This window comes from Melospiza melodia, chromosome 3 (assembly GCF_035770615.1).
Source record: "Melospiza melodia melodia isolate bMelMel2 chromosome 3, bMelMel2.pri, whole genome shotgun sequence".
In the NCBI taxonomy this organism is placed as follows: domain Eukaryota; kingdom Metazoa; phylum Chordata; class Aves; order Passeriformes; family Passerellidae; genus Melospiza; species Melospiza melodia.
The window spans coordinates 70,474,142-70,486,546 of record NC_086196.1 but is presented as its reverse complement, the minus strand read 5'-3'; the positions used below and the strand labels follow the sequence as shown (position 1 = coordinate 70,486,546).

The 12,405-nt window shown below is 36.7% G+C and overlaps 1 protein-coding gene across 1 annotated transcript in view; it reads left to right on the top strand.

The window, feature by feature from the left end:
* USH2A (usherin) overlaps positions 1-12,405 on the top strand; it is a 374,541-nt gene that overhangs the window by 293,215 nt on the left and 68,921 nt on the right. Inside the window, 4 exon segments of the mRNA XM_063152181.1 lie at positions 1,444-1,642; positions 7,606-7,713; positions 8,251-8,434; positions 9,191-9,348. Of these exon segments, the coding sequence (XP_063008251.1) occupies positions 1,444-1,642; positions 7,606-7,713; positions 8,251-8,434; positions 9,191-9,348 (649 nt within the window).

Below are 12,405 nucleotides of genomic sequence, written 5' to 3'. Positions count from 1 at the left end.
TAGGAGGTCTATAGCCTCTTCTTCCTTGGTATTTCTTAGATATTTGCTTTAGTTATAGTCTAGCAATTTTTTCTACAAACTTCTTACTCTTCCACTCCAGTGGAAAAGCCTTCTTTCACTATATTACTCTTGGCTGACTTTCTATATCTGCACCTGCTTCAGGCTTTACTGTCCCTTTGTGTGCAACCTGCCTCAGCTTCAGTTTTAAGCAAACAGGATCTCTTACCTCCCTTTCTGAGTTTCATTTCTTTGTGTATCACTTTGAATCACCAATGTTACTATTTAGCCAGCTCTGGTTTTTATTTTGCTAAGTACCTCCTTTATTTATTATTTGCAAAAACGATTTCTTAACTGACCTCTTTTCCACAATATTATTCTTGCCTCTTTGAAAATGAATTTCTAGGACTACAAGGGTAAGGTCTGTGTGGCAGAGGTGAGGAGTAATGACTCTGTTTTGTAATTATTATATCTGTGAGATTGTTTTTTTTTTTGAAGGTGTTTAAACGTTTTCCTTATTCATGCAAATCTCAGCCAGAAGTCTAAAATAAAAAACACTGATGTAGAGGGATGAAGATAGGTGGATAGTCCCCTCTGCCTGCACACAGAGCTGTGGTCTGGAAACTGTAGGCACAGTTGCTGCAACCACTGACCTGATAATAAATCCTACTTGTTTCACTTGCCTGTAATTAAGGAGTTTACTGTTGCAAACACTGAAGTCTCCAAGTGGGGACTGATTCCACCAAATACACTAAGACAATATATTATAGAGGGCACATTTTATATTTCCAGCATAATATAAATACTTTATGGTGGTAATAACAGAAAAAGAAAAGTGATTCTCAAAGAGAAAACAGTCTGACTCACTTATTAAACCAATGTAATTTGGAAATACTTCTTTTGTAGCTGATGGTGGAGATGTGTCAATAGAAAATTACCTTTTTTACTTTTTTGGTAGAAAGAACTTAACGAGTGCAAACTTATCCTATCTTTCAAAATCTTTAGATTCCTTATGGAAGTATGGAGTTGCAGATAACTACAATAGAGTTCAGATTGCATGGGATATATGGAGACTTAGCCCCATGTTTACTGGTGCTTAAAATATATGAAATCAGGCAGTTAAAATGCAGAGACACTGACAAACCATATGGAAGAGAGTTATCAAGAGTTTTCAAGCAATACAGTTTTTTGTTGTTTCACCCTGTGCCATACACTGCAGCTAAAACGTGGTGAACCTGTTGTGATAAATTGGAGACACAGACTTATGTAATGTATTCAAGGTCAGATTTCATTGTGAAAAAGGAGGAAAAAAGTAACTACTTCTCTAGCCCCTTGGTAATGATATGCCAGCCCAAACAACATATTAAAACAAAAGTGACATTCTCATTGATCATGGTATCTGGTGTACTATTACATTAAATTGCTGTTTAATTCATATGTCTCCAGGTAGTTGCAGTCACTGTCCAAGGAGTCCCCGAGAGTGTTCAGCCACCTGAAGTCAGTGCTCTGAACTCCACAGCGTTGCATTTAACCTGGGATGCACCCAAGAAACCAAATGGGATCATCAGAGAGTACCAGATCAGTCAGCTGGGGAGAGGACTTATATACATTGATGCTGCAGGCAGAATGCAGCACACAGTGTCAGGTAAGGAGGCAAAGCTCTTTGACAGGCTAATGTCCTGTCCTTAAGATATAAGACAGTATTAATATATTAAAAATGCCACTTGTCAGTAACTTTGAAATCCCCTGCACTGTCACAGTTTGGAATGCTTTATCATGACTTTACATATCTTAAATTTATTTTTTTCCAATCTCTTTCATTTCTAGCTGCTGTTTGTTAAAATATTAATAGATTTAATTTCAAAATTTTAAAATAAATCTGTCCAGCTCGACTGAAGATGCATGCTTTGTAGTGTGCTCAAGGACTTAGGTATTCTGTGTAGGCCAGCCATCCCTTCATACAGATTCAAATTTTTTTTTTAACATCACTGATGTGCAGCAATGCTGTTGTGAATGTGTAGCAGTGTAGGATCGGGAAGGATCCAGTACTTTATGTCTGAGATAATAAAAAGGAAAGGAAGACAGAACAGGAAAGATCCCAAATTCTGTTTATAATATTATATATTGCTTATAGCCTTTTTCTAAATACTTGATGAGAGAAGCTTTAATACATGGATTCTGGGGGAAAGTTTGGCTTGGACCTCAAATGTATTATTTTTTATATATTCAATTTTTACTTATATTTGAATGTTACACTGAGCCAAAATTCCTCTTAGAATTGCTCCTATTGAACACAGAGCAGGAACGTAAGCATCATGGGATTTTTTTTTTCATTCTTTGACCTCAGGTTGCTCATTAAATTTTTATATCTCACAAATGCATTAATTTTTCCCTAGGTTATTTGCCCCACAAGTAGGAAATTTCAAGATTCCTCTGTTGTACACACCATATGACAGCCAGCCAAAGAGCAGAATTTGACTTAGAGCACATAAATCCTCTAGAGCATAGATGGCACTCTCAAATAGCCCTCAAAGCATGAGTCCTGAACAGGGTGGATCCCTTAGTGCTTTAAAAGAGTTTGTCTCTGCTGTAGTCACTCACAGAAGAGCAAGATTGCTGTTCCTCTTTCACAATATCATGCTCAAGTGTGAAATTCATCAATGGTGTATTACTCCTCTCTCCATATTCAGTGCTTCTGGGCATGAGATATTAGCCAGAGTCGGTGGTACATGTTTTAGAATTGCTGTGGTAAGTTTACACTGGGAAGAAAGAACATTCCAACAAGGAGTGATTTATCGAGCCCATTGAAAAATATTTCTCATGCTCCACCAAGGCAGTTATATCTCCATTTTAATGCCAACAATACTTAGCAGTTGGAAGTGAGAGGAAATGAAATTAATTCCTGAGAAACAAGGATCTTTTTTTCTTTTGTGTGCCTGTTCTGTTAAGCCACTGTCCAGTGCGGCCATGTTAAGCCAGGAATGAAATAAGTGATCATTCCTCCCGACAGTCATAATCAAATCTTTTGCTGTTTTCTGCAGGAGCTTCCTTGGGTAATAATGTGGAATTGATGAGAGTGATTTAGCAATGTGGGTAATTATTGCTCTCTAAATTAAAAGAATACGATAAAAGAATCAAATTCACTTCATACATAATCTCAAATGTTTGAACTGTTTGTCTTATTCCCTGTGGATGTATGTTTCGATTTCCCATTATCCTTGTTTTTTCTTTTTCTTTTTTTTTTTCCTTTCCAAAACTGCCAGCTTTTCCCTGAGCAACAGTTGAACATTAATGAAGCTGTAGCATTAGTATTTGTGGAGACTTTGAATCTCGGGTCTCGCAAATGGCAGACGTGAAGGCGAGCACCTTGCCATGGCACCATTGTCTTGCTGCTTATTTTTAATTACATCAAAGCTTTGGAAACATGATCCCACAAATGCTTTGTGGGAATAGTGGTGAATGTGCTCATCATGTGAAATCCATAAATTGCTTATAATCCTCTCAAGATGTTAAAAAAAGCATTAAGTAATTGAAGACAGGAAGTCCTCAGTTAATTATTTAGAGGTGTTATCAATGCTTTAAGCAAACTGAAGCATTTTCTGCTATCTCACTGAGTTGAATGCCACTGGGACCTAGGGGCAGCAGCCATCATCTTCTCATATTCTCTAATGCAAACAGCACATGGCAGCTTGTCAATAAAAGACCTTTTTATATCATTTATTACTGAACACTTCCAGTACCCTGTACAGAACAATTTGGATGACAGTTATGGCATTGTTTCACTTTGTGTTACTACTACTTTACAAATGGGCCTGCTAATGCTTTGCAGTGGGGCCAGGCAGAGGGTAAGACTGAGGAAAATAATTAGGGGAATTGTAAAAGAAAGCCAAGAGTGCCCTCTTCAGCAGCAGCAGGTGGGTTTATAGAAAAGGTTCTTCTCAGCTCCCCCCTTTTAATACACCAAAGTTAATATCCCAAGTAAGAAGCTGTATCAACAGTTTTTAGGATCGATCATTTTTAGGTCAAAATCAAAGAAGATAATGAATGTTTGTTTTAGTACAAGAAACAATACTATGAATACTTTATGACTGAATAGTTTGAAATTCTTTCATCTGAACATATTTTCCATTTCAGGGCGATGAAATCTGAAAAGATACCAAAGTGTTGTCACTGATCAGGTCTCTCTCCATATGCAGCACTGAATCATTAATAATATTTATCTGACGGAAACTCTTGGGGGTGAAGGGGTTGTGGGAGGCTGTGGTCAGCAATCTGACATCCTCCTGAGTAAAATTCCCACAGCAGGGCCCAGGAGCGTTATCCTGGGAGCTAATTACTGACCTTGCTGGAGCCATACCCACAAATGGAGACAAACAGTATCAGAAGGAATTGATTTACCTAATAGAACAATGCATTCATAAAAAAAAAAAAAAACACCGTTCCATAGCCTTTTGGTAAATGACAAATGCTGCAACAATATAATAGACTGCTTAAATTGACCAAAACAAAAAAATTAAAAATTTCTCACAATAATAAACCAAAAAAGGAGGGGAGAAAGATCTTCTAGGGAACAGTCAAGTAGAGACATTAGAAAAGCAAAATATTGCTTATATTTCAATATTATTTTACTAGTTGTTTTTATTATCAGTCACATACATAGATTTGCACAGAGCTTTCCAAAGCATAAGACAAGGCATCTAATACAAAGCTTTAATAATCTAGATAAAAATCTGCTGTGAGCGACTGCTCCATATATGGCTAGAATTAAAGGTTTCAGAATTTCACCAATAAATTTAGTGAAAGCATGTGCTCTTTTTTTAATGCTCATTTTTCTCTTTTGAGTGTAGTTGTAAATGAGTATTGCTTTATTATGCATGTTTCCTTTAAAAGTGAACATGACTCCCTTTAGGGGAATTCAAGTAATTTGTTGCCACAGTAATCTTTTCTATCCTGAAATGTTAAATACTTGGCTTTCCTCCATGCCTCTGCCTCTCTCCAGTCTGCAACTGTCATTTTCTCCCTCCTTGCTTTTATACACAGTGTTCATGATTCTCTTCTCTTCACTTCCAGCTCATGATTAGGTTACAGCAAGGGCTGTCCCTCTGAGTCATCTCTTTATTTTCTCTCCTTCACATCTTGTTCAATTTGTTAAGCAGCCTGCATGTCTTCCATTCAGTATTTTACTTCCTATGTAATTGCTGCTTCTTTTTTCACTCTTATTTGTTTGTAATGTATTTTAATTAAAATATCTTGGTGCTAGATGTAAGCAAGGATTTGTTTATAAACAAAGGTCTTGCAGAGGCTTTTTTGTTGCCATTGAGTTGCATTGTTCTTTAAATAACTCCATTTAAATGCAGGAGCTACATCAAAAGTACACTGTTGGGATCACAAAGCCACATCCTTAAAAACTGACCCATATAATAACTATGAATTGACCTGTATCATCCTAATTCAGCCACTTCCCCACAAACAATCTACATTACACAGCAGTACAGTCATTTGTCCATAGGGTTACTGCCTTGTTCAGTCCACAGTCGGTGCCTCTTCCAGGGAGGAATAAAAGAAAGCTTCTGTATGGAGAACTGCTGCCTCAGCTTTAGCTGTGTTTAATGGATTAATTCCTTCTGGGAGTCTCAGTGTGGATGGGCCTAATTGTGCTTCTGCCCAGAGCTCCATTCCCTTTCAAGGAGACAGGAACATGGAGCACAGGGAGGGAGGCAGCTGGGGCAGTGCCAGCCCAGAGGGACAAGCGTGGATCGCTGTGGGGCTGGGGGCATGGACTGCCAAAGGCAGTCTGACACCCAGGGCTTTCATATTTGTTCAGCCCGTGGTACTGAGGAGGGCACATCTCAGTCTTCCACAGTTTGTCACAACCACCTCTTCTTCATTTTCATTACCTGGCCTGAATTTCCTGAGCTCTCAGAGCTGCAGCTGAAGGCACCAGTTGTGCTTGGATATATAAAGTTTTGCACGACACCAGGCAGTCTGACAGCCAGGTCCCAGGAATCCCAAATGGCTTCCTGGCACCTCCAAGGAGATTTTTGGTTCTCTCAGTCTCTTTGAGTCGATATCCTGATTCTGAGAGAGAAAATATTCTCTTTTAGTTTTTTGAGTTTATGTGGTTTTTTATGGAGTTGGTTGGGGGGATTTTTTGTTTTGGTCCTGTTTTAAGACATTTGGAATGCTCAGCAAGTTGGTGTTAATAAAGCATCTGTATACTCTAGGGGTGGACGCTGCAAGAAAAAGTCTCAAATTACAATTAATCAGGCTGTAGACCGCTTGTTGGAGGCAGTTTTAGAAAGGACTGTGCCACAAAGCCTGTGAACAAAAGAGGATCAATTTGTATTGTACAATGTCCTGGCAATGGGATTTCCTAGTTTTTGAATGTTTAATTTTGCAATTTTAGTATTTTCAAAGAGATTTTGTGTATAATTTACTTCTTGTTATACTTTTTGTATCCTTTACGTTCAGGAACAGGAACCTTTATGTAATATATTGCGAGGTATTAACAAGGGGGTCCTTGAAAATGTGAGAAAAGGGTTTTCAGTGTTTGTGCCTGGTGATATCTTAAAGATCAATTTTGAGAAATTTCCAAAATAATAGTTTAGCAAAGTTGTTGTGTTGTGGGCTAGGGGGTGCTGTGTGAGGAAGGCTGATCAGCAATTCCAGCTGAGCTCTAAAGTGATCTCACAGTGATCTGCATCTTTAACAATTTAACTAAAAGAAGCCTTTAATAGGTGCACAGAATTGGCTATTCTAAAAGCTCAGTATCTTACCAAATTGTGAGTACAATTTTATGAGGATCCCTAAAGTCAAATTCTTAAACCACAGGCAACTTGATGTGAAATCTGAAGTCATCAACACACAGCACAAATATGTTTGAAAATTTTCAAGAAAAAGGCAAAGCAATATATTCTCATCTCATTCAAGGATGTACAGCATAGAAGATTTGAGCTGAAAAAAAGGTTTTAAAAAAATTACAAGTAACTGAAATTAATATTTAGTAATGAGGGCTTGGTTGTCAATTCAGCTTCTAACTGCTTTGTAGCATTTATTGTAAAGTCTTTTATCAAATAGGGGAAAAATAGAGGGGAAATTTAAAAAAAATTTTGGGAAGGTCGTAGTCCTTGGACTTACTTGCAATATAGTCGAAGGTTTCATGTACGAGTGAGTATTTTATTATCTTATTATTGCAAATGTATTAGTAATACATTTTCAAAACATTAAAGGCTATTCAGGTTTTCAAGTTGAAGACTCTAAGCAATTGCACTTTCAGGTGTTTTTCTGCATGGCCAGTGTCATCTAAGTTTTTTGATTTAAAGCTGATTCAGGTGTATGAGGGATATCCATAGATCTATTGCAGCATAGACAGACATTCAGTCTGAATTGTTTTGTTTGGTCTTTTAAATCAGTAGGGGATATGTGTCTAAATTAGTGAGAATTCACCATTTCAGTATTGTTCACGTGTAGTATAAGAATAGTTAATTCTTTATGTTTGCCAAAAATGCTATAAGTTAACTTTAAGTCCAGTAACTTTCTATGCAGAGATATAATTCTTGGAATGATTGATGTCAACATCTCAGCCTAAACTCTGTTTGCTCTTTTTAGGTCTGCAGCCATACACTAATTACAGCTTTGTGCTTATTGCATGCACATCTGCTGGGTGTGCTTCCAGCCAACCACTTTCAGGTCAAACTTTACAAGCTGCTCCTCATGGTAAGGGAGAAAGTCATTCTTACAGAAGTGCAAAGAGATGGTCATACGGGCTTGTATTTTCTGGCGGATTAACAAGGTGCACAACTCCACTGCCATCCATCAAGCTATCATGTAGATATTTACGCAAGGGAATCTGTCTCTTGGAGTTTTTATATCTTACCACATTCTCTTTACTGCATGGCACTGCATTTCTACTTTCTTTTTGTGAAAATTTCCCCAAATTCATCTCTAAATTCATTAGCTTCACTAACAAAGAATTGAAAGATGAATTTTTTTAAAAGCACAAATGAATATGCAGAGACTACTGGGCATATAAAGGCAGTAGCCTTTGGCCTCTTTCTCCATTAATCTTTACCTTGTCTAGTTGGTTGCATTTGTTATAGGATAAATACAGAAAGTGTGTTAAATTCTGTCATTCTCCCTGGCAGTGCTTTATGCTTTCATTACTTTGCTGAAAACAGCAGCACGAGTATGGGAAAAGAAAACAAAAACACCTTTGAGTTTCTGTCATAAAATTAAAAATTTTGATTTTAATAGGAGTATGGCCAAAACCTCATCATATCATAGTCAGCTCAACAGAAGTGGAAATGTACTGGAGTGAACCAGAGGAACCCAATGGGCTCATTACTCATTATCGATTATTCCGTGATGGAGAACAGATTTTCCTGGGTGGCAGCACAGACCTGAATTTCACAGATGTTAACCTGCAGCCTAACAGTAGGTAAGGCATGTTAACGAGCTCTGGTAACAGGTGAAAGACCTTGAAAGACATAGATACTTGTGTTAGTGAAATGTACAAAATATAACTTATTTTGAACAAAAGAAAATTCTCTTGAAATATTACTTTATTACTCAAAATTGGTGGAACACTTTTGCTAGTCTTTCAGAAGTTAAAAAGACATTAATCAAAGGACTTTTAATTTTTTTTTTCTTTTTTGAGAATAGGTCATTCTGATTCAAAGAAGCAAAGCTTTCTTTTTTTTTTTTTTATTGGATGGTTTGTTGGTAGCTCAATGATAGGTATTTTTGCATCATGGAATATACTCTGAAAAATGCCAGGTGGTATATGATGTTCCAGTGCATACTGAACATACAGGTTCAAAAGTGACTGCTGATATTTTTATAGAAGTAATTCTGAAATTAGTTTTGACACTTTTTGAGTCAATACTTCTCTTGCTTATGTAAGCTAATTTGAATTTTAGTATTAGTATTTAGTACTAGTATTTGAGTTTTGGTATCTTGATTTTATGGTAATTATTGTTCTAAGTATTATTATTTTGGTATCTTTGATTTTATGGTTATTATTTTAAGTTACTTTTCTCACATTAGAAAAACTTGAATGTGAAAATCTTCACTAATGCAGTATTTGTAATACTCATTGTATTCACTTTAAATTGGTGAAAATGGAAATGTTCTGTTGCTGATATGCCTAAAGCTTCTAACTGCAGTGTCCACTGATCTTTTTGTGTTTGTGCAGATATGTTTACCAGCTGGAAGCCAGCACTTGGGGCGGCAGCAACACTAGTGATAAATATGTTATACAAACACCAGCAGGAACACCAGAGAAAATTCATGTCCCATATAATGTCACAGTCATTGATGCATATTCTATATTTCTAGCTTGGGATGTGCCAGGTAAAAATGTATTTCTATGTAGTACTTTGTAGCAAAATGAAAGGATTGAAAAATTAGTATATCCAGGTAGGCAGCTGAATCATTCTGATATTTTTATTCTCTGTATTTAGTTTTAGTGATTTAAATACCCAGTATCTAAAGCTGTTGTGTCCTAGAGACACATTATTTTAATAATATTGATCTAGATACTTGACATCAGTATTGTGAGGTTTAGCTGAGCAAAACCCTGCATGTTTTGATATTATGAACTACTACTGAGTGCAAATATTAATGAAAAAAACAACAACAAAAAAGAGTTTTCTCTTCTGTTCATACTAACCTGAGTTATCATGCAGTTCCACCGCAGTATGGTGGATCAGGAAAGGCCCAGAAGTGTTTTTCCTGTAGTTACTCTTCTCCTGAACATGATCAGGTGACGTCCACCTGCTATAAAGCTGGGCTAACAAGGAATAATTTAATTATAGAATCTTTTTGTAAGAGAAACTATGCGATGCTTCATCAATATAGATCATAGCTTAAGTGATTGGAGCACATTACTGATGTTATAAAAATTATGTGTTATAAAAATTATGTGCTGTATTTATTGTGGGACAATGAGAGCCTTGTAATGAACAATCTTTTTTCCACTGTACTTCATTTCCAAAAAAGGTGTTTTCTAGTTTTTAGATACTGAGGTTTTTTTCATTAAAATTTCCTCAGTTTTTTTAGAAACTTCAGATGTTTGCGTATTGCAATAATAGCCATATGTGTTTTATCAGTGAATTCATGGGAGTTTTTAATATCTCTTGTTCTTAATTATTTAAGATGTTCTATCCTTGCTTAGCAAGGGACAATTGGCATTAAAAATAAAGTCACCTAGAAAATGCATTCTGCCTTCAAGACTGGGATTGCAAGTATTGTGGCAGTGCTTAACAGTGTTCACCCTACCCATTTAAGCAATGATTAATAAATCTATAATACCCTGAGCTGTCAATCTTTTAGTTTTCAGGAGCACAAAATCCATTATAGAAATGCTATAATATATGAAAAAGATTAAAATCTTAAATTAAACTTTTCCCCCTACTGCCTGAAAGGATTTAGAACCCTGCAGAAGGCAGGTGAATTCAAATGGCATATAATCTACAGTTGGTTTTATTGGAAAGTGACTCATGCTGTATTATAGTTTTGATAATAAATATAATTTAAGGTACAAAATATTCAGCAACATTATAAATAGATTTAAAACATAAGAATGTATTGGAATGCATGGGCTGTGAAGAGTGGGGTGTTTCCCAGAAAAGCTTGTTCTTGTTCTGGACCTTTTCCAGCTGCTTAAATTCCTGTTACTCACAATAGGTTACAAGCCTGCAAGGAGAACCAGGCTCTGTGTAGTACATTTAATTAGGTTGCAATCAAGATTATGCATACAAAGGTTTGTCTGTTCCTGAAACCACAGAATCAGAGGGATGAAGAGGAGGCTGGACATCATGGATCTGCAGAAACTGCAGGTTTCATGTATTCCCACATCTGTAGAAATCATTCTCCTTAGATGGGAAAGGAACATGTCCTTCTTTTCAGATATTGGGACACACCTTGAACACTTATCTCACTTCTGTGGATATTTGATAACTTCTTTGCCTTCTAATTGTGGGGCTAATTATTTAGGTTTTTAAATATGAAGAAGGGATTTTCATACTGTGCTTCTGTTGGGTATTGTCCTGGCTTCAGGTAGAACAGGGTTCATTTTCTTCCTAGTTAAGAAAAAGACAGGAAAGCAAGTCTTGCTGTTCCTTTTGATATAGCACTTCAGGGCAACTAGCTGATCTTATAAGAATGAGGAGTACTAACAGCAGAGAAATGTTACTGAGTGTTACTGAAAGCTACAATGCTATTAATGCTGCTAAAACCTGTGGGCAGAAGCATAGTTCTATGCAGAAGCTAGAAAATTAATTATTGACCCTTCATAATCCTGCTTTGTGCTTAGTCTGAGGTCCTTTGTGCTTCTAGAGTTATTTTTTCTTAAGAGTAAGACTGCAGAGGATGCAGGTGGAGATTTATTTTGGAAGTTCTGATCTTCTGGAATAGCATAGATCCCATTAACATGTCCTGTCATACAGGTGTTTGGGGTCACAATCATCCCCAGCTTGGTAGGATTAGCATAAAGTGTCTACTACTTCTTATCCTTATTTATGTCCATGTACGTAGAGTAACTGTTTTTCTTTTTCTGATCTATTGCCTTTCTGTGCATAAATCCTTGTCTCACAGTAGGCTGCATTGAGGCAATATAGGTTTTCCTTATAAACTTAGAATGCATCTTTTTTTATAAGGATTGTCAGGCTTGGCAGTCGCTCTTGGACAAAACTGTTCTTTTCACTGCTGTAGACTTGATGTCAAAAAAGTGCTTTTAATTAACAAAGTTTTGATGAGAATGTACTTGTTCATAGTGTCTTCCTCTCTGTGGATATCAGGGCTGTTTTGGCATTCTGTCTTATCTGCTGTAATAAATTTGGATCAAATAATCACCCTCAGGATTAATTATGGACACATTGTATTACAAAGACCTTCCTTTTGGATGGTTTAATTATAACATTCCAGCATCTGTAATATATCTAGGTCTTATGACTTTATAGATATGTAGCATTTCAAAACTCCTGACTTAGCTAAAGAGCAAGGTGGCCCAGTAGTTGTTAAAGTGATGGATTCAGGAAAAAATACTTGACACACCTCACTCACTGTGGAAAATAGGGCTTTATTTTCTAAAATAGGTATTCCATTATCTTCCTCAGAGCACAGACCTCAGAGGTATGGTGCATTTCACTGATATGCTAAGGAAGGATATGTTACAATTATTATGGAACAACTCTTAGTGCCATGGATAGAGCAGAAAGCCAAATGGAAAAAACTCCACCGTGATTTCCCCCATAAATGTTATTGATAGGTAGGAAGGTATCCATCCTGCATTCCAGCTCATTGGCAGCCCCACTGCTCCTCACTGGGGATCTGATTCTTCTGGTTGTTGTGGCTGGTGGTGACTTGAAAGCTGAACGTGCTCAAAATAGGATCCTGTCTTCTGCTCCT